Source organism: Trichomycterus rosablanca, chromosome 5 (genome assembly GCF_030014385.1).
Source record: "Trichomycterus rosablanca isolate fTriRos1 chromosome 5, fTriRos1.hap1, whole genome shotgun sequence".
NCBI lineage: Eukaryota > Metazoa > Chordata > Actinopteri > Siluriformes > Trichomycteridae > Trichomycterus > Trichomycterus rosablanca.
In genome coordinates, this window is record NC_085992.1 from 38,896,321 (window position 1) to 38,919,521 (window position 23,201).

Here is a 23,201-nt window from a genome sequence, read left to right on the forward strand (position 1 = left end):
TGGCCTAGCCAGTCTCCAGACCTCAACCCCATAGAAAATTTGTGGAGTCCGTGTTGCCCAGCGACAGCCCCAAAACATCACTGCTCTAGAGGAGATCTGCATGGAGGAATGGGCCAAAATACCAGCTACAGTGAGTGCAAACCTGGTGAAGACTTACAGGAAACGTTTCACCTCTGTCATCGCCAACAAAGGTTATGTTACAAAGTATTGAGTTGAACTTTTGTTATTGACCAAATACTTATTTTCCACCATAATTTACAAATAAATTCTTTAAAAATCCTACAATGTGATTTCCTGGATTTTTTTTTCTCATTTTGTCTCTCATAGTTGAAGTGTACCTATGATGAAAATTACAGACCTCTCTCATCTTTCTAAGTAGGAGAACTTGCACAATCAGTGGCTGACTAAATACTTTTTGACCCCACTGTATATATATATATTGTATATTGTTTATGCATTTTCACCCCTTTTTCTCCCTTTTAGCTCGTCCAATTGCTCGATTGCGTCATGCTTCCTCTCCACCAATGCCGATCCCTGCTCTGATTGAGGAGAATGAAGCTAACCCACGCCCCCTCCGACACGTGGGCATCATGCCGTATGCATTTTATCACCTGCACTTTGACGAGTGCAGTGCAGTGCAGTTCAGCACAGTACGGAGAGGACACACCCTGAGAGCACTCTTTTCTCATCTCTGTTCAGGCGCCATCAATCAGCCAGCAGCGTAATTGCACCAGTCATGGGAGAGAGACCCCATCCAGCTTAGTCCTGCCCAAATCTGAACAACAGGCCAATTGTTGTTCATGTGGCTGCTCAGCCTTAGCCAGTAGGCAGAGCTGAGATTTGATACGATGTATTCGAGATCCCAGCTCTGGTTCCAGCGTGTGTTTTTACCGCTGCGCCACCTGAGCGGCCCTATCCCGGCTTTTCAATGGGCACAGGGCACACAGTAACACCCTGGATGGGGCACCAGTCCATCGCAGGGCAGACACACACACACACACACACACACCCATTCACCTATAGGGCAATTAAATGTCTCCAATTAACCTGACCGCATGTTTTTGGACTGTGGGAGGAAACCGGAGCTCCTGGAGGAAACCCTCACAGACACGGGGAGAACATGCAAACTACACACAGAAAGGACCCGGACCGCCCCACCTGGGGATCGAACCCAGGACCTTCTTACTGGGAGGCGACAGTGCTACCCAACGAGCCACCGTGCCACCCCTTTGTTTTGTACTGTATGGTGCTTATTAATTCCTTTATTATGATGTTGCTGAAGGTACAGTGCCTCTTTGGGCTATCAACTGGAAGATTGGCGGTTCAAATCCAGGCTCTGCTATGCAGCCACTGTTGGGTCCTTGAGCAAGACCCTTAACCCTGTCTGCTCCAGGGGCACCGTACGATGGCTGACCCTGCGCTCTGACCTCAGCTTTCAAACAAGCTGGGATATGCGAAGAAAGAATTTCATTGTACTGTACACGTGTATATGTATATATGACAAATAAAGTATATCTATCTAGCCCAATTCGTTACACAGGGTATTTACATTTTGACATAATATATTGGATAATTGGATATCATTTTAGTATTAACAAAAATAGACTACCTGATAGACCCTGCTTTGCATATCTTATTGGCTGATTCCAGATTTCCATTTACAGAGAGACTACGCAAACAATGGCTGGCAGGGATGACAGCTGCTAAATTAAATACTTGTACAGCAATGGGTTTTACTACCTAATCTTACAGTCAAACACTGGCTTAACATTTTCATACATTTATTATATTTGGAATTATCCTTTGTCAGAATCAATAGAGCAAAACCATCTACTGAGGATGTGGCTGAACGGAATAGAGGACACAAAATGCTTCTTAATGAAATATAATGAATGAATGTGTTTGTACTTCCTAGTAATGCATGTGGTAAATAGAGATGGCTGTGAGGAATAGTAATAGAGGGATTCTTGTGCTTTCTGCTCTGTTATTTCTATGTCATTATATATTCTTGAAATTGTACAAACAATTTAAACCCTAAATGAACATTAAGCTGCACATAAATAAATGTTTCCAACGGTTTTGCCATGCTTATTAGATGCATTTAAATAAACAATCAGACTCTACTGAGCATGACATGCTTTCTAATTACAAAACAAGACGTATATCAGTTTTCAGTGTGATACTGCTCAAGGCAAAAGAAAAAAAAAAACACTTCAGTAAAAGAAATGTAAGTACTGCCTAAGTGTACAGACTCATGCAGTGCTTATGCAGTATACTGTAAGTAAATCTCATCATCCCTTCATTTACACTATATACACCGACAAGGCATAACATTATGACCACTGACAGGTGAAGTGAATAACACTGATTATCTCTTCATCACGACACCTGTTAGTGGGCGGGATATATTAGGCAGCAAGTGAACATTTTATCCTCAGAGTTGATGTGTTAGAAGCAGGAAAAATGGGCAAGTGTAAGGATTTGAGTTAGTTTGACAAGGCTTGTGATGGCTAGATGACTGGGTCAGAGCATCTCCAAAACTGCAGCTCTTGTGGGGTGTTCCCGGTCTGCAGTGGTCAGTATCTGTCAAAAGTGGTCCAAGGAGGGAACAGTGGTAAACTGGCGGCAGGGTCATGGGCGGCCAAGACTCATTGATGCACGTGGAGAGCGAAGGGGGTCCGATCCAACAGACGAGCTACTGTAGCTCAAATTGCTGAAGAAGTTAATGCTGGTTCTGATAGAAAGGTGTCAGAATCCACAGTGCATCGCAGTTTGTTGGGTATGGGGCTGCACAGCCGCGGACCAGTCAGTTGGTGGTCAGGCACGATGGTTAAGTGGGTAGCACTGTCGCCTCACAGCAAGAAGGTCCTGGGTTTGATCCCCAGGTGGGGCGGTCTGGGTCCTTTCTGTGTGGTTTGCATGTTCTCCCCATGTCCGTGTGGGTTTCCTCCAGGTGCTTCAGTTTCCTCTCAAAGACATGCAAGTGAGGTGAATTGGAGATACACAATTGTCCATGACTGTGTTTGATATAACCTTGAGAAGTGATGAATCTTGTGTAATGAGTAACTACCGTTTCTGTCATGAATGTAACCAAAGTGTAAAACATGACGTTAAAATCCTAATAAAACAAACCTAGATCGGTCAGTTTCAGTTACTGCACCCTGATGGAGGACTTATGTAACACAGTAAGCCCACAGTAAACCAGGGGGCCTTAGTGAGCCTAGAAGGGGGTCCAGCTGCATTTAATTAGGAAAACATTCACACATGATGGAACATGAAATTCAATAGGCTATTGGGTATGTGAGATCTCTTGTGGTGTCATATAAATCTATTTTAAATTGCCTGTCGCTTATGTTGGGTCTTCAAGAATGGACACATATATGATTTGCCCACCACAAATCAAATACCAGTTGGTGATGCAGGGCCCACTGAAGTAGACCAAGGTGAGGAAGATTCCACCATCAGTTCACCAGAAGTGAACCCACTACTACCAACCAAAATCAGACAATACCAAGATATTCACTTCATTGAGGATTCATCAAATTTCCTATGAGCAACGCGATACCAAGTGTAAAAACAGTATCATAACCCATGTTAAGGGGGTCCCAGGAATTTTTTTTGGACACAGGGGGGTCTAGGAGAAAAAATGAAAAATGCTGATGTAACAGACTGCTGGTCCATCTGAGCACTTATCACTTAGCAAAAATCATAATTCCAATGACCTTATAAACACGTTATAATTATTATTACTATTATTAACTTTTTTTCTAGAGAACTTTTTTATTATTTTGTATTATTATTATTATTTTATTATTATTATTATTATTATTATTTATTATTATTTATTTATTTATAATTATCTATTTATTTATAATAATAATGGTTATTATTATTATTATTTATCTATTTATTATTATTATTTATTATTATTATTAATATTATTAATATTATTGTTATTATTTATCTATTTATTATTATTATTAATTAATAATAATAATAAATAATAATGGTTATTATTTATTAGTATTATTATTATTTTTCCCACAAACTACCTTATTTTGGACTAACCTTAACCTTAACCCTAACCCTATTACTTATTTTCAACACATATATGTACTTTACTTTGTGTGCTGCTGGGTGAACAAAGCATTTTATAGCTTTTACGAATCAGGACTTTAAGAGCTAAAGGAGTTCAGTTCACCAGAACACTTCAGCCATATTTTCATATAGAGATTCATCTTTACGCTCATATACAGTGTATCACAAAAATGAGTACACCCCTCACATTTCTGCAGATATTTAAGTATATCTTTTTATGGGACAACACTGACAAAATGACACTTTGACACAATGAAAAGTAGTCTGTGTGCAGCTTATATAACAGTGTAAATTTATTCTTCCCTCAAAATAACTCAATATACAGCCATTAATGTCTAAACCACCGGCAACAAAAGTGAGTACACCCCTTAGTGAAAGTTCCTGAAGTGTCAATATTTTGTGTGGCCACCATTATTTCTTAGAACTGCCTTAACTCTCCTGGGCATGGAGTTTACCAGAGCTTCACAGGTTGCCACTGGAATGCTTTTCCACTCCTCCATGACGACATCACGGAGCTGGCGGATATTCGAGACTTTGCGCTCCTCCACCTTCCGCTTGAGGATGCCCCAAAGATGTTCTATTGGGTTTAGGTCTGGAGACATGCTTGGCCAGTCCATCACCTTTACCCTCAGCCTCTTCAATAAAGCAGTGGTTGTCTTAGAGGTGTGTTTGGGGTCATTATCATGCTGGAACACTGCCCTGCGACCCAGTTTCCGGAGGGAGGGGATCATGCTCTGCTTCAGTATTTCCCAGTACATATTGGAGTTCGTGTGTCCCTCAATGAAATGTAACTCCCCAACACCTGCTGCACTCATGCAGCCCCAGACCATGGCATTCCCACCACCATGCTTGACTGTAGGCATGACACACTTATCTTTGTACTCCTCACCTGATTGCCGCCACACATGCTTGAGACCATCTGAACCAAACAAATTAATCTTGGTCTCATCAGACCATAGGACATGGTTCCAGTAATCCATGTCCTTTGTTGACATGTCTTCAGCAAACTGTTTGTGGGCTTTCTTGTGTAGAGACTTCAGAAGAGGCTTCCTTCTGGGGTGACAGCCATGCAGACCAATTTGATGTAGTGTGCGGCGTATGGTCTGAGCACTGACAGGCTGACCCCCCACCTTTTCAATCTCTGCAGCAATGCTGACAGCACTCCTGCGCCTATCTTTCAAAGACAGCAGTTGGATGTGACGCTGAGCACGTGCACTCAGCTTCTTTGGACGACCAACGCGAGGTCTGTTCTGAGTGGACCCTGCTCTTTTAAAACGCTGGATGATCTTGGCCACTGTGCTGCAGCTCAGTTTCAGGGTGTTGGCATCTTCTTGTAGCCTTGGCCATCTTCATGTAGCGCAACAATTCGTCTTTTAAGATCCTCAGAGAGTTCTTTGCCATGAGGTGCCATGTTGGAACTTTCAGTGACCAGTATGAGAGAGTGTGAGAGCTGTACTACTAAATTGAACACACCTGCTCCCTATGCACACCTGAGACCTAGTAACACTAACAAATCACATGACATTTTGGAGGGAAAATGACAAGCAGTGCTCAATTTGGACATTTAGGGGTGTAGTCTCTTAGGGGTGTACTCACTTTTGTTGCCGGTGGTTTAGACATTAATGGCTGTATATTGAGTTATTTTGAGGGAAGAATAAATTTACACTGTTATATAAGCTGCACACAGACTACTTTTCATTGTGTCAAAGTGTCATTTTGTCAGTGTTGTCCCATGAAAAGATATACTTAAATATCTGCAGAAATGTGAGGGGTGTACTCACTTTTGTGATACACTGTATATTGGTTCCCAGGTTAAATTGTGGTCATGGCTTGAGTCACTTCCATCCCTTATTTTTTTTCTGATTGCAGGATTCTGGAGCGCTATGTGCAGGACCAAATCCCTGGTGCTAAAGTGATAGTGGAATCCATCGGGCCAAGGCGGCATGGGGAAGGATATTCATTAGAGGACTACAGCAAATCAGACCTGCAGGTGTACGCCATCGACCCTCTCACCAACAGAGCCATATCTCGACAAGAGCTCTTCAAGTAAGCAGCGCACGTAGACGAATAAATATAAAACTCAGACAAACCAGCCGACCTACCGAGAACAATCAGAACCTGGGCACCATGTATTCAGCCCTGCTTCATAATGTCTGATGCACTTGAGAGATATTTGGCATTAGATTAGCCTGTGTCTAGACAGTCTGTGTGCTTTCTGTCTTTCATCTTGCATTATTTAAAATTGTATTATTATGTCTTTGTTAAATTTCTAGTAGTGATATTATCATATTATTTTCCCATTCTGAATAACTTTCAGGCACAAAATCATAATAATGGTTATTATGCATTATTGATGGTTCCGTGTGTCTATTTTCATTCAACATGAGTGTTGTTGATTACTCCAGAGACGTGCAGGGGTCGTTCTCATATCTGCAGCGCATATTAAAATTCACTGATACTACAACTCTGCTAAACATAATATCCCCAAGCATGTTGTTTCATGGTGGCACGGTGGGTAGCACTGTTGCCTCACAGCAAGTAGGACCTGGGTTTGATTCGTGGTTAGGGTTCTTTCTCCCTGTGTCTGTGTGGGTTTCCTTCGGGTGCTTGAAAGACATACACGCAGGTTAATTGGATATATTAAATTTCTTCTAGGTAAGTGTGTGTAAGGGTGTTTGGGGGTTTCCTGCCTTTCAACCAGTGAAGCAGACCCACCCTGACCCTTTATACATATATATACCGATTAGCCATAACATTAAAACCACCTTTTATCAGCTCCACTTACCATATAAAAGCACTTTGTACTTCTACAATTACTGACTGTAGTCCATCTGTTTCTCTGCTTTGTTAGCCCCCTTTCACCCTGTTCTTCAATGGTCAGGACTCTCCCAGGACCACTACAGAGTAAGTATTATTTAGGTGGTGGATCATTCTCAACACTGCAGTGACACTGACATGGTGGTGGTGTGTTCGTGTGTGTTGTGCTGGTATGAGTGGATAAGACACAGCAATGCTGATGAAGTTTTTAAACACCTCACTATCACTGTTGGACTCCACCATGTCAGTGTCACTACAGTGCTGGGAATGATCCACCACCTAAATAATACCTGCTCTGTAGTGGTCCTGTCCATTGAAAAACAGAGTAAAAGCAGGTTAACAAAGTATGCAGAAAAACAGATGGACTACAGTCAGTAATTGTAGAACTACAAAGTGCTTCTATATGGTAAGTGGAGCTGATAAAATGGACAGTGAGTGTAGAAACCAGGAGGTGGTTTTAATGTTATGGCTGATCAGTATATATATATATATATATATATATATATATATATATATATATATATGTGTATATATATATATATATATATATATATATATATATACAGTGGGGGAAATAAGTATTTGATCCCCTGCTGATTTTGTAAGTTTCCCCCCTTACAAAGACTTGAACACTCTATAATTTTTATGGAAGGTTTATTTTAACAGAGAGAGACAGAATATCAACAAAAAATACAGAAAAAAACATTAAATAAAAGTTATAAATTAATTTGTATTTAATTTAGGGAAATAAGTATTTGATCCCCTACCAACCAGCAAGAATTCTGACCCCCACAGACCGGTTATGTGCCCATGAGGCACACAAATTAGTCCTGTCCCTGTATAAAAGACACCTGTCACAGAATCAGTTTCTTCCGTTCAAATCTCTCGACCACCATGGGCAAGACCAAAGAGCTATCAAAGGACGTCAGGGACAAGATTGTAGACCTGCACAAGGCTGGAATGGGCTACAAGACCATCAGCAAGAAGCTTGGTGAGAAAGAGACCACTGTTGGTGCGATCATTCGAAAATGGAAGAAATACAAGATCACAGTCAATCACCCTCACTCTGGAGCTCCATGCAAGATCTCACCTGGTGGGGTAAGAATGATTCTGAGAAAGGTGAGGTCAGTCCAGAATTACACGGGAAGAGCTTGTCAATGATCTCAAGGGAGCTGAGTGCAATGCAAGCAAAGGCTATTTTTATTATTATTATTATTTCTGAACCAATCACAAAAACGTGTTTTGCTGTTGTGTGTAGTTATTTTTTTTGCTTATTTCTGATTGGCTCTCTGAGTCATATAAAACAGGCAGACTGCTTTGAGCAGCCCAGTAGAGCAGACAGGTTCTGTCAGGGTAAATAGGAAAGGTGATTACATATCAGGGCACTTCTTCAAGATTAAACTCACTTCCACATGGTAACGTTTGCTCAACGTGGTGATTCATTGCTTAATATTACTTACTAGTTACTTACTAGTTAGTAGCAGCTAATCTGTCAGACTTAACTTTACTTGATACCTTTCTGTATGTGTGTGTGTGTGTGTGTGTGTGTGTGTGTGTAATGCATTGCTTTCTGATTTTAAAAAAAATCAACCAAATCTGAGGGCTCCTCGACGTCACGACATGCCCACCCATTATGTTTTACTGCCCCCCACCAAGCAAAGAAGTCCAGAACCGGGGCTTGCCATGACAATATCATACATTTACACCACAGCTTTGCTGTTATAGAACATGAATTAACACCTTCTGACCAATCAGTATAAAAAATTCAACTTCTTATTCTTCCTCGGCCTTTGTCCCGTTTGGATGCGGGATCAGCATTGATTTGGCACAATTTTTTATGCCGGATGCCCTTCCTGACACAACCCTCCTTATTTTATCCGGGCTTGGGACCGGCACTTCAATGCACTGGTTTGTGCATTTAGCAGCTAGGTATCTATAGGACAATTCAGTGTTTCCAATAGCCTGGTGGCATGTTTTTGGACTGTGGGAGGAAACCGGAACACCCGGAGGAAACCCACGCGGACACGGGGAGAACATGAACACTCCGCACAGAAAGGACCCGGACCACCCCACCTGGGGATCGAACTCAGGACCTTCTTGCTGTGAGGCGACAGTGCTACCCACTGAGCCACCGTGCCGCCCAGTATAAAAAATTCAACAATACCATAATACTGTACATACTGTAACAATGTAACTTCGTTCAGCTGTGTTTTGTGTACTGCAGCCCTATTTCATGTGCTGTTTTTTTCATTGTAAATGCTGATAAATGTTTGGACCACATAATGTGTTCTATTTTTCACTGCCAGGTTTCTGGACGGTAAGATTCTGGACATTAATAAAGAGTTCCAGCCTTATCTGGGTGAAGGAGGGAGAATTTTAGAGATCCGCTCTCCAGATATCGTCGCCACGGTGAAGAAGGCTGCTCAGGCTGTGGGCTACACAGAGGGGGCACTGCTGGCTCTGGCCATTATCATTATTGTGTGCTGCATCCCTGCTATCCTCATCATCATGGTCACATACAAACAGTAAGTACTGCCATGAGGACCAGCAATCCGTGAGTAGGACTGAAATCCTTTGTGTGATCAACAAGGTGCTTTTCTGCCTGGAATTTGTGGATCCATTGGTCTTTTAGAGTTTAGAGTTACTGTATATATATATATATATATGTATATATATATATATATATATATATATACACCTATCAACCATAACATTAAAACCACCTCCTTGTCTCTACACTCGCTGTCCATCTGTTTCTCTGCATGCTTTGATAGCCCCCTTTCATGCTGTTCTTCAATGGTCAGGACTCTCCCAGGACCACTACAGAGCGGGTATTATTTGGGTGATGGGGCTATATATGTATATAGTATCTGTATAGTATATAGTGCTTCTATATGGTAAGTGGAGCTGATAAAATGGACAGTGAGTGTAGAAACAAGGAGGTGGTTTTAATGTTATGGCTGATGGGTGTAGAGAGACCTGAGATTATCAAGGGTTAAGGGGGGGAAAGTTTCAAAGCTGGAGGAGAAATAGATAAAGCGAAAGAGATTAAAGTGATGGATGAATAGGGAAATTCGAGGGAAAGTGATGTGAATCCATGGCAGGTAATAAGCAGGGTATTTTCATGCGATTATCCATGCTGACGGTCTAATCTTCCCACCAGCACTGTGTGAAAGCAGATTAATTACAGCTGTTTGGGATAGATCTACTACATTCTCTCTGCTCTTCACACTGCTTTGTCACACCTCAACCAACATTTCAAGATTATGGCAACTGGCTGGCCGGCTTTTATGTTACCACGGAGACAAAAAGAGAAAAACCTATATCATGGTGCTGTTAAGGTTCTACTTAATTCAGTTTATTCTGCAGTTACATAACATGTTCTTTCTGATTGGTTAGCAGGTGCGTATTAATTCGTCAGACAGGTACAGCCAGTTACAATGTATTTACAGCTCTTTAGGAATGCAAACATGTAGGAATATAGCCATCATGACCAGCATACCATTAACAGTTGATACTTTTAAGTGACGCTGATTGGAACAACCTCTAAATGTCGGATTTAAAAACATACCTGAGCATAGGGTATCTTTTTGTGGGAAAGGGGCATCAATTAGTGGTTGCAATTATCCCCCATCTCATTTTGTAGGTGCCACCAGTGCCATACAATTCTACGTATAATATAATAAATCTGTGATTTATTGGATATGTTGGATTGTCTGTGACACATGCACATGTCAGATCAAGCTAATTATACTAATTAGATGCTTAATCATGTACCTGTCAAACCATATCATGATGTAGAACAGATTAAGTAAAGATAAATTAAAGAGCTGTACAAATACTCTATACAAATGCTATATAAGACTTTCTTGAATCACAAATATAAAGGACTAATTTTTTTCTAGCAGACATAATTGGCAGTGCCTGCAGGGAGGGATGACCGGAATATGTGGGCGGGGTTTTCAAAAGCTGTGTAAGGACCCTGATTGGCGGATAGAGGTGCCTGTGCAGAGTGCATTGGTGGCTGCGCGTGAGTTAAAGGAGGTGTGAGCAGCAATATACCTACCCTAACTGCAAGAAATTGGGTATCCCCCAGCAGCGAAAGACAAATTGACTACACTAAACTGGGAGAAAATGGGAGAAAAACTCACTTACTTTCTTAACCGCTTATCCAATCAGGGTTGAGGGGGGGTGCTGGAGCCTATCCCAGCTTTTCAATGGGCGCAAGGCACAAAGTAACACCCTGGACGGGGCGCAAGTCCATCACAGGGCAGACACACATACACACACACGCACACATACATACACACATCCATTCACCTATAGGGCAATTCAGTGTCTCCAACTAACCTGACTGCATGTTTTTGGACTGTGGGAGGAAACCGGAGCTCCCGGAGGAAACCCATGCAGACATGGGGAGAACATGCAAACTCCACACAGAAATGACTGGGACCGCCCCGCCTGGGGATCCAACCCAGGACCTTCTTGCTGTGAGGCGACAGTGCTACCCACCGAGCCACCGCATAAAATAAATCATAGACTTACAATATTGTGGTAAAGTACAGACTACTTTCCTGGTAAATATCGGAAACCACACTGATGCTGAATATCACACAAGGAAAACGTATTTACATTTAAGTTTAGAATTGCAAATAAAATACAGGTACTTTGAGGAAACTTTGCAGTTGTACATATATCTCGTAGGAACTGTCGGGTGAGCGCCTAAGTTCAGAGTTATGTCCGCAGTCTGAATCCCAATGCGTGTGTAGTTTTAGTGTTAAGTACCCAGCATGTGCCTCGGCGCATCTTTATTCAGCTGCATGAACATTGAGATAACAATACTATCATCGAATGCTTTTCTTTAACCGGTGCAGTGATGTTAAATCTGATTAGTTATTGGCTGGGAATCAGGTCTTGAGTGTGCATCACTTTTACACACTGGGATCTCTTTTATCCTGTGCATAATTGCTTTCAGTAGGACAAATCGTTGCTTGCAGAGAGAGAGAGATAGAGTTTCTGCATGTGAATGCAACAGAGGGAAAGATAGGGATAGATCAAGTAGAGAGAGATAAAAAAAAAAGGAAAGAGAGAGAGAGAGAGAAAGAGAGAGATGCTGGAAGCTCATTTCTCTCCCAGCAGTGCGATGAAGAGAGATTTGAGATAAGTGTGAGTTATCCTCCAGACTGAGCTTTTATCCCTATCAGGGATAGCAAAGTAGGGAGAAATAATGTACGTTCCATGGCTTGCAGCGACAGAGTCACGTCGACCCACATAAAGAGCTTCTCATTATCATTAAAACTCCGACTCCAGTTGCCTTGAGGAAAATCCCGTTTTTTCCCCTAATTTATACAGCATGTCATGTTTTGATAAGAAAATATTGCTGGGCTAATTATCTAACAATACCTCTTGTCCCTTGTCTTCTTTTTTCCCTTTTTCCATTGTGGCTGTGCGTGGACCCGCCCGTCAGATTCAAAGAGTAAGTGTTCTTCATTCATTTCTTAAATTATGCACTGAAACACCCACGTCCTCATTATTGTGCTCGCTTATTTAAATGTGAACACAAATCAAAGGTGGATTAGCGGTGATGAATAAAGGATATTTGGCGCCACTTTCTGTTTTATTACTGTTATATATTCTTTTGAGAATGGACAGGAAGGGTTTGCTCTGGCATTTCATCACAATTCTGGAGGACTAAATAAATATGTTTCTTTTACCTCAGATCAACACAGATGGAGTAAATGACATGAATTTTCATTGCTTGAATACATTAGACTCTTGACTTACGAATTTAATTGGTTCCGAAGGGCTGTTCATAAGTCAAAATGTTAAACCTAGTTAAACCTATTTTTCCCATAAGAAATAATGTAAATAGAATTCATCCGTGCCAGACCTCCCAAACCACCCCCTCACCTAAACTCTCTAATGTCTTAAATAGTATTTTTGTTATAAATACAAGTATATTTTCCTTTAAATCTTAAATAATAGAACAGACATTCCTGTAATAAACAGTAGTACAGTAGTACTGTACTGTACACAAAAACACACATCACATTTCAGTACAGTACGTGTGCTGTACTATACACCATAATACATTTCCTTCTTTTTGTTTTATAAAATGTATCTACCAGAAACAACAATAACTCTCATATTTCTCTATTATTTCCTTCTTTATTTCAATAGTGTTGTATTTTGTAGGTGTAATTGCACGATAGAAAGAATACTTTACTGAGCCGAATTCCTTCTTCTCTCTCAAACTCACTCACTGTCCCCTCTGCCTGATACACACAGTGACAGATACTGGCAGGAGTAATTATACAACAACAAATAGTAATAGATTTTTTCATTTTCTCACCACTACACTTTCTCTGCACATTCTTTGAGGTCATTTTAATATAGAATTTTACAAAATATAAAGAAAACACCAGAAAAACACATTCCGCTGTCCAAATGTTTGCTCACTGTATATATATATAGCACGTGCACTCAGCTTCTTTGGACGACCAACGCGAGGTCTGTTCTGAGTGGACCCTGCTCTTTTAAAACGCTGGATGATCTTGGCCACTGTGCTGCAGCTCAGTTTCAGGGTGTTGGCAATCTTCTTGTAGCCTTGGCCATCTTCATGTAGCGCAACAATTCGTCTTTTAAGATCCTCAGAGAGTTCTTTGCCATGAGGTGCCATGTTGGAACTTTCAGTGACCAGTATGAGAGAGTGTGAGAGCTGTACTACTAAATTGAACACACCTGCTCCCTATGCACACCTGAGACCTAGTAACACTAACGAGTCACATGACATTTTGGAGGGAAAATGACAAGCAGTGCTCAATTTGGACATTTAGGGGTGTAGTCTCTTAGGGGTGTACTCACTTTTGTTGCCGGTGGTTTAGACATTAATGGCTGTATATTGAGTTATTTTGAGGGAAGAATAAATTTACACTGTTATATAAGCTGCACACAGACTACTTTTCATTGTGTCAAAGTGTCATTTTGTCAGTGTTGTCCCATGAAAAGATATACTTAAATATCTGCAGAAATGTGAGGGGTGTACTCACTTTTGTGATACACTGTATATATATATATATATATATATAGAGAGAGAGAGAGAGAGAGAGTCGGTCTGAGTCAACTTTTTCGTGACGTCATGTGTTTCGCGAATTTCGGTTCGTAATTAAAAATTTGTTTGTACGTTAAGTTGAAAAAGATCGTTCGTAACCCAAAATGTTTGTATGGTAAACCGTTCGTAACCCAAGGGTCCACTGTAATTTAAAACACATGTCTGGCATTAACTGCCAAGACTGTGTGTGATCTTTGCTTTTCTGGGACATTGGTACATCAAGTAGGGAAAATATATATTAGGGTTGGTACATATTGGCCCAAATCACTGGATCGGATATCGCAAGGAAAAAACATGTAATCACATCCAATACTGTTGCTTAATGTAAATAACACTTAATGTACATAAGGCCATTGTTTGTGTGTAAAACAAATAACACACGAAGATACGTACGTTCCAACAGAGTGCCGTTTATTGCCACTCACATTTGATGACATCATTAACATGTGCCACTGATCTACAACTCAACAGCCATTCAGAAATTAAAACACACTGATCTACTTAAACTTTTAGCATTTTAAAAAATCATCTACTACTGCCACATCTAAACACAATGTTTAAACACAATAAACACAATCATTTGTAAATGATAAATCGCTCACCTGAGATAAAGAACCTGTCTTGTCCCGGCTTGGAGATCTCTCACATCCCTAACGATTAATCCATTAGTGTTATGAAACAAAACAAACGACACCGTTTCCCATTTCCCGTTGTCCTCTTCAAAATCCAGCAGGTTTTTAATAAGCGCACTTTGGTTTTTAATAATCTAAAAACGTGACGAAACTTTAACAGAAAAAACTCTGCGTCAATTCTAATTGGTCCATCGTGTTCGATTGACATCCACATCTTCCAATTGTAGACACTTTTGTTAAACAAGCCGTAAATGCTGCTAAATGTTCTGTATGTAAAAGTGAAAATATATATATATATATTTTTTTTTTTTGTTCCTGATAAAAGTTAAACTTTTTATTCACATTGTTTACAGGAAACAAGCCGAATGTGCCAAAACCGCCCGCATCCAGAGGTCTCTTGCTTCTACCAAAACTCCCGTGGCTCCCCCTGTGGCTCCTGCTTCAGCACCAACCTCAGCTCCAGCCAATCTCTACGAAGAACTGGGAGATGGAAAAATGTAAGTCGAATTTCTTTGTTACCTTTGACCTTTAGAAGAAGTGTGTGTGTGTGTGTGGGTGGATGGATGAGTCAGTGTTCATTTTATACAGTGAAGGGAAATGTTTATTCTACTCTTATTTACTCATTTCTCTACAAATTTCTCTTTTGTATGGAGGATTTAGTTGTTTTTGTGAGTCACTTTGCAGGACAGCGTCTGACAACTGACTAAACGCAAATTTTTATGCGAAGTTTGTTTATTAGGATTTTAACGTCATGTTTTACACTTTTGGTTACATTCATGACAGAAAACGCTAGTTACTCCTTACACACAAGATTTATCAGTAAAAACATTGAAAATCTTTTTTTTCTACCTTCAGTCAAATAAAGATTCAAGAGAATTAACAAACCACATATTCATTTTCTACTGCAGTACACAATGTCCCAACTTTTTATGGTAATAAGGTTCTTAATTCCAGGCCAAATTTAAAGAATAAATTGTGTGAATGTTTATAATAAATGTAAGTGAACGTTTATGAGGAATGCTGTTAACAGAAAAGCAGTGACCTGATATTTATCATTTAGAAGCTAGATGCAGTTTTCTCCTATAAAGGCCATTTATGACTCTCTTTGTAAGGGGAAAGCAGTGTGCTCTGTGTTCTACAGGGAATCAGATCTGGACTAAATTAGTTTTTTTATTTTGTCCATTTTATGGTCTCTGTGCCCGCAATGCTGTGAACTAGCACACGTCCTGTCATCAGTTCTAGTAGAGCTCAATGCGAAGTTAAAGACACTCTTAAATCTGCTTGGAAATGTTAATGGTTAGTACTTGAGCAGAGGCATACTGAAGTTTCCCACAGGAAAAACAGCATTGATTTAATGAAATCGGAATGAATAGTGCTGCTAACTCAAAGAGACAGGGCCAGGATTTTTTTTTTTACATTTTATTTGTTTTTAATCTATTATGTCAAGCACAGATAGGCAATTTCCTTAACCTTCAGTTTAATAGCAAACAAAAGATACTTGAGGAAAGAATAGAAGCGTGGAAAGACATGTGTATTTGGCAAAGAAGCTGGTGAGAAAGGTTAGAATGATTGAGTTTTGACTTATTTAAGGTTACTTTTCTTTAATAATTTTTCTCTGAAGTGAGCTTTTAGGAAGCTTTTGCATTATTGGGTTATTATTGACATTCAGTAGCAATTCATCTAATAATGCTGAACATACAGTTACTGCCATGAACTACATTACAGTCTAAGTGGAGATGCTTAGGGGCAGGGGTAGCCTAGCGGTTACGATACCACCACCACCAAGTTGCTTCTGTTGGTTCCCTGAGCAAAGCCCTGAATCCTCAAATGCTCAAATTGTGTTTAGTCATAATTGTAAGTCGCTTTGGATACAAGCGTCTGCTAAATGCTGCAAATGTAAATGCTTATAATCCCCTTTCACCTTCATATACATGCTGAGAGGTGGATTTACTACGTACTTTACCCTTTTTAATGGGATACATGGTGAGCTATTAATAGGGATGTGGGATGTATCGTATCATTAAATTACTCTGTTATACAACACGTTATACTATATTATTACATTATCATTACAAATTATTAACATCATTAAGTACCTGAAGTACAGTCTAAGTGGAGATGCTTAGGGGCAGGGGTAGCTTAGTGGTTACGATACCACCACCACCAAGTTGCTTCTGTTGGTTCCCTGAGCAAAGCCCTTAATCCTCAAATGCTCGAATTGTGTTCAGTCATAATTGTAAGTCGCTTTGGATACAAGCGTCTGCTAAATGCTGCGAATGTAAAAGCTTATAATCCCCCATGTTTGTGTGGGTTTCTTAAGTGTCTTCTGTTTTTCTTTCATCTTCATATACATGCTGGGAGGTTGATTTACTACTTACTTTACCCTTTTTAATGAGATACATGAGTGTTGTCTGTACATAAAACAATTTAATTCCATACATACAGCAAACTAGTGAGCTATTAATAGGGATGTGGGATGTATCGTATCATTAAATTACTCTGTTATACAACATGTTATACTATATTAATACATTATCATTACAAATTATTAACATCATTAAGTACCTGAAGTACAGTCTAAGTGAAGATGCTTAGGGGCAGGGGTAGCATAGCGATTACGATACCACCGCCACCAAGTTGCCTCTGTTGGTTCCCTGAGCAAAGCCCTGAATCCTCAAATGCTCAAATTGTGTTTAGTTATAATTGTAAGTCGCTTTGGATACAAGCGTCTGCTAAATACTGCAAATGTAAAAGCTTATAATCCCCCATGTTTGTGTGGGTTTCTTAAGTGTCTTCTGTTTTTCTTTTGCCTTCAAAAAAATGCTGGGAGCTGGATTTACTATGTACCTTTTAATGAGATGCATGAGTGTTGTTTGTACATAAAACAATTTACTTCCATACATACAGCAAACTGGTGAGCTAAATTACGACCAGGCATAACATTATCACCACTGACAGGTGAAGTGAATAACACTGATTATCTCTTCATCGAGGCACCTGTTAGTGGGTGGGATATACAGTGTATCACAAAAGTGAGTACACCCCTCACATTTCTGCAAATATTTTATTATATCTTTTCATGGGACAACACTATAGAAATAAAACTTGGATATAACTTAGAGTAGTCAGTGTACAACTTGTATAGCAGTGTAGATTTACTGTCTTCTGAAAATAACTCAACACACAGCCATTAATGTCTAAATAGCTGGCAACATAAGTGAGTACACCCCACAGTGAACATGTCTAAATTGTGCCCAAAGTGTCAATATTTTGTGTGACCACCATTATTATCCAGCACTGCCTTAACCCTCCTGGGCATGGAATTCACCAGAGCTGCACAGGTTGCTACTGGAATCCTCTTCCACTCCTCCATGATGACATCACGGAGCTGGTGGATGTTAGACACCTGGAACTCCTCCACCTTCCACTTGAGGATGCGCCACAGGTGCTCAATTGGGTTTAGTCCATCACCTTTACCTTCAGCTTCCTCAGCAAGGCAGTTGTCATCTTGGAGGTTGTGTTTGGGGTCGTTATCCTGTTGGAAAACTGCCATGAGGCCCAGTTTTCGAAGGGAGGGGATCATGCTCTGTTTCGGAATGTCACAGTACATGTTGGAATTCATGTTTCCCTCAATGAACTGCAGCTCCCCAGTGCCAGCAACACTCATGCAGCCCAAGACCATGATGCTACCACCACCATGCTTGACTGTAGGCAAGATACAGTTGTCTTGGTACTTCTCACCAGGGCGCCGCCACACATGCTGGACACCATCTGAGCCAAACAAGTTTATCTTGGTCTCGTCAGACCACAGGGCATTCCAGTAATCCATGTTCTTGGACTGCTTGTCTTCAGCAAACTGTTTGCGGGCTTTCTTGTGCGTCAGCTTCCTTCTGGGATGACGACCATGCAGACCGAGTTGATGCAGTGTGCAACGTATGGTCTGAGCACTGACAGGCTGACCTCCCACGTCTTCAACCTCTGCAGCAATGCTGGCAGCACTCATGTGTCTATTTTTTAAAGCCAACCTCTGGATATGACGCCGAACACGTGGACTCAACTTCTTTGGTCGACCCTGGCGAAGCCTGTTCCGAGTGGAACCTGTCCTGGAAAACCGCTGTATGACCTTGGCCACCATGCTGTAGCTCAGTTTCAGGGTGTTAGCAATCTTCTTATAGCCCAGGCCATCTTTGTGGAGAGCAACAATTCTATTTCTCACATCCTCAGAGAGTTCTTTGCCATGAGGTGCCATGTTGAATATCCAGTGGCCAGTATGAGAGAATTGTACCCAAAACACCAAATTTAACAGCCCTGCTCCCCATTTACACCTGGGACCTTGACACATGACACCAGGGAGGGACAACGACACATTTGGGCACAATTTGGACATGTTCACTGTGGGGTGTACTCACTTATGTTGCCAGCTATTTAGACATTAATGGCTGTGTGTTGAGTTATTTTCAGAAGACAGTAAATCTACACTGCTATACAAGCTGTACACTGACTACTCTAAGTTATATCCAAGTTTCATGTCTATAGTGTTGTCCCATGAAAAGATATAATGAAATATTTGCAGAAATGTGAGGGGTGTACTCACTTTTGTGATACACTGTATTAGGCAGCAAGTGAACAAGAAGACCACAGTCATCTCAATCATATTAAAATAGAAGAAGCTTGCAAACCTTGAATTCTCCAAGAGTTTGCTGTTAGCCAAATTGGGCAGCCGGACAATGATGGCTGTGTTCAGAGAGTTGAGAAAGACCCCACAACAATCACTCTAAAAAACAAGAAGTTCTTTGCAGAGATCGGAGGAGGACAGACAGCAATATCTACAGCACTTTAAAAAAAAGAGTGTTAAAAATAGCCACTAAAAGCATCACATGGAATTTGCTAAGCAGCATGTTTAGGGACAAATATTTTTAGATCTGATGAGATAAAAACTAGACTCTTTAGGTAGAACAGACAGCACTATGTCTGGCAAAGAACAGACACTCTATATCACCCAGATAATACTATCTCTACAGTAAAAAATGTTGGTGGCAGCATTATGCTTTGGGGATACTTCTCAGAGGCAGGGACAGTAGTCTAATAAGAATGGAAGAATGTATTAATGCAGCCATTTACAGGAACATTTTTGAAGAACACCTCCTCCAGAGGGTGACAGTTGACACTAACAGCTGATGGTTTATTTTTTAACAGCCAAAAAAACACTGGAGTGGCTTAGGGGTAAATGTCTAAATGTCCTAAACGGCCCAGACAAAGCCCAGACTTAAGAACACTATTAAACATTTGTGGGGAACCATGAAGAGGGCATCCAGATTTACAGAGATGGTTTACAGATGCTTATGATCCAGTCTGACAAAGCTTAAAATTATCTGCTTTTAAGAATAGGACAAACTGCCCAAATCCAGGTGTGCAAGATTTATAGAGACGTATCCAAGAACTCTTGTAGTTGCAATTACTGTCGAAGGGGTTTTGTTTAATACAAGGTGTTACATAAAGGGTTTGATTACTCCTGTAAATAAGACATTTCAGTTTGTTTGTTTTTTTAATTACTTTCATAACACGTTTTACTTCAACATACAACCCCAAATCAGCATGGAGTTGGGACAGCATGGAAAATGCAAATAATAAAAACACAGAGTTTCTTACATTTACTTTGACTTTTATTTGACTGCAGACAGGAAGAACCTGAGATATTTCATGTTTTATCTGCTCAACTTCATTTAATTTATTAATAAACATCCATTCCTGCATTTCAGGCCTGCAACACATTCCAAAAAAAGTTGGGACAGTAAAGCATTTACCACTTTGTAATGTTGCCATTCCTTTTCACCACACTTAAAATACATTTTGACACAGAGGAGACCAAGTGATTTAGTGTTTCAGCTTTTATTTTGTCTCATTCTTCCTGCAAACACGTCTTAAGATGTGCAACAGTACAGGGTCGTCGTTGTCGCATTTTTAATTTCAAAATTCTCCACACATTCTCTTTTGGGGACAGGTCAGGACTGCAGGCAGGCCAGTCCAGTACCCGTACCCTCTTCTTCCACAGTCATGCCTTTGTAATGTGTGCAGTGTGTGGTTTTGCATTGTCTTGTTGAAAAAATGCATGGACGTCCCTGGAAACGAAGATCACGGGCGTTCAGCTTAAGCTTGCTCCCTTGGCTTTTATGCACTGAAATTCCTCTTAATTCCTTGAATCGATTAATGATATTATGTACTGTAGAGGAGAAATATGCAAATCCCTTCCAATCTTTCTTTGAGGTACATTGTTTTTAAACATTTAAATCATTTTCTCACACATTTGTTGACAAACTGGAGATCCTCTGTACATCTTTGCTTATTAAAGACTCAGCCTTACCTGAATGCTGCTTTTGTACCAAACCATGATTACAATCACCTGTTGACATCACCTGTTTGGAATCACATCATTATTTAGTTTTTTCACCTCATTACTAGCCCTAAATTGCCTCCGTCCCAACTTTTTGCAGGCCTGAAATGCAGGAATGGAGGTATATTAACAAATGAAATAAAGCCGAGCAGATAAAACATAAAATATCTCAGGTTCAAACTGTCTGCAATCAAATAAAAGTCAAAGTAAATGTAAGGAACACCTCATTTTTATTTTATTTGCATTTTCCATACTGTCTCAACTTTTTCTCATTTGGGGTTGTAATTGGTTATTAGGTGTAGATTGATGGTTTAAAATGTCAATTATATGCTTGCTAATTCAAATCGAAACACTATAAATTATGCAAAACGTCAGTGGAAAGTGGGCTTTCTGTATCCACTTCATAATTATCTAAAACCAGCCCTGAACCCAGTCAACCTAATGATATAGTGTAGGCTAAGATGAGATATTGTGATAGGTGTATAATTTAAGCAATTTTTTTTTGCTTGGTTAATGTAAGTGTCATATTTTTTAGCAAATTTGTAGCAAATAACACATGCTAGATTAATACACATGTAAAGTTTAGTAAAGAACAGCGTCACATGTCTACCTTTTCTTTTAGCTTATAAATGCATGTTTGTGTTTTAGATTTTGTCAGCATTTCTTTATTGTTTTAATCATCTCATGGTTCAGTAAGTCACATACATCTGTATGTTTTTGTTGCCTCTTTTAGTAGGCAGCCCTCACTATTCCCTACTAATAGTGATGCTTTATAATTCTGCTGCTTGCAGTAGGGATAGGAAGTTTCTGATTAATAATGCTGCTTATATTGTTGGTAAATGCTGGAAAAATCTATATACAGTGTATCACAAAAGTGAGTACACCCCTCACATTTCTGCAGATATTTAAGTATATCTTTTCATGGGACAACACTGACAAAATGACACTTTGACACAATGAAAAGTAGTCTGTGTGCAGCTTATATAACAGTGTAAATGTATTCTTCCCTCAAAATAACTCAATATACAGCCATTAATGTCTAATCCACCGGCAACAAAAGTGAGTACACGCCTAAGAGACTACACCCCTAAATGTCCAAATTGAGCACTGCTTGTCATTTTCCCTCCAAAATGTCATGTGATTTGTTAGTGTTACTAGGTCTCAGGTGTGCATAGGGAGCAGGTGTGTAGTACAGCTCTCACACTCTCTCATACTGGTCACTGAAAGTTCCAACATGGCACCTCATGGCAAAGAACTCTCTGAGGATCTTAAAAGACGAATTGTTGCGCTACATGAAGATGGCCAAGGCTACAAGAAGATTGCCAACACCCTGAAACTGAGCTGCAGCACAGTGGCCAAGATCATCCAGCGTTTTAAAAGAGCAGGGTCCACTCAGAACAGACCTCGCGTTGGTCGTCCAAAGAAGCTGAGTGCACGTGCTCAGCGTCACATCCAACTGCTGTCTTTGAAAGATAGGCGCAGGAGTGCTGTCAGCATTGCTGCAGAGATTGAAAAGGTGGGGGGTCAGCCTGTCAGTGCTCAGACCATACACCGCACACTACATCAAATTGGTCTGCATGGCTGTCACCCCAGAAGGAAGCCTCTTCTGAAGTCTCTACACAAGAAAGCCCACAAACAGTTTGCTGAAGACATGTCAACAAAGGGCATGGATTACTGGAAATATGTCCTATGGTCTGATGAGACCAAAATTAATTTGTTTGGTTCAGATGGTCTCAAGCATGTGTGGCGGCAATCAGGTGAGGAGTACAAAGATAAGTGTGTCATGCCTACAGTCAAGCATGGTGGTGGGAATGCCATGGTCTGGGGCTGCATGAGTGCGGCAGGTGTTGGGGAGTTACATTTCATTGAGGGACACATGAACTCCATTATGTACTGTGAAATACTGAAGCAGAGCATGATCCCCTCCCTCCGGAAACTGGGTCGCAGGGCAGTGTTCCTGCATGATAATGACCCCAAACACACCTCTAAGACGACCACTGCTTTATTGAAGAGGCTGAGGGTAAAGGTGATGGACTGGCCAAGCATGTCTCCAGACCTAAACCCAATAGAACATCTTTGGGGCATCCTCAAGCGGAAGGTGGAGGAGCGCAAAGTCTCGAATATCCGCCAGCTCCGTGATGTCGTCATGGAG

General features: G+C 40.5%; 1 protein-coding gene across 1 annotated transcript in view; it reads left to right on the forward strand.

Annotated features, from left to right (window-relative positions):
* The window catches only part of pcdh15a (protocadherin-related 15a), a 483,603-nt gene that overhangs the window by 420,525 nt on the left and 39,877 nt on the right, over positions 1–23,201 (forward strand). The window contains exons 30-33 of the mRNA XM_062995172.1: positions 5,968–6,144; positions 9,222–9,440; positions 12,383–12,391; positions 15,012–15,155. Of these exons, the coding sequence (XP_062851242.1) occupies positions 5,968–6,144; positions 9,222–9,440; positions 12,383–12,391; positions 15,012–15,155 (549 nt within the window). The remainder of the gene's footprint in view (positions 1–5,967; positions 6,145–9,221; positions 9,441–12,382; positions 12,392–15,011; positions 15,156–23,201) is intronic.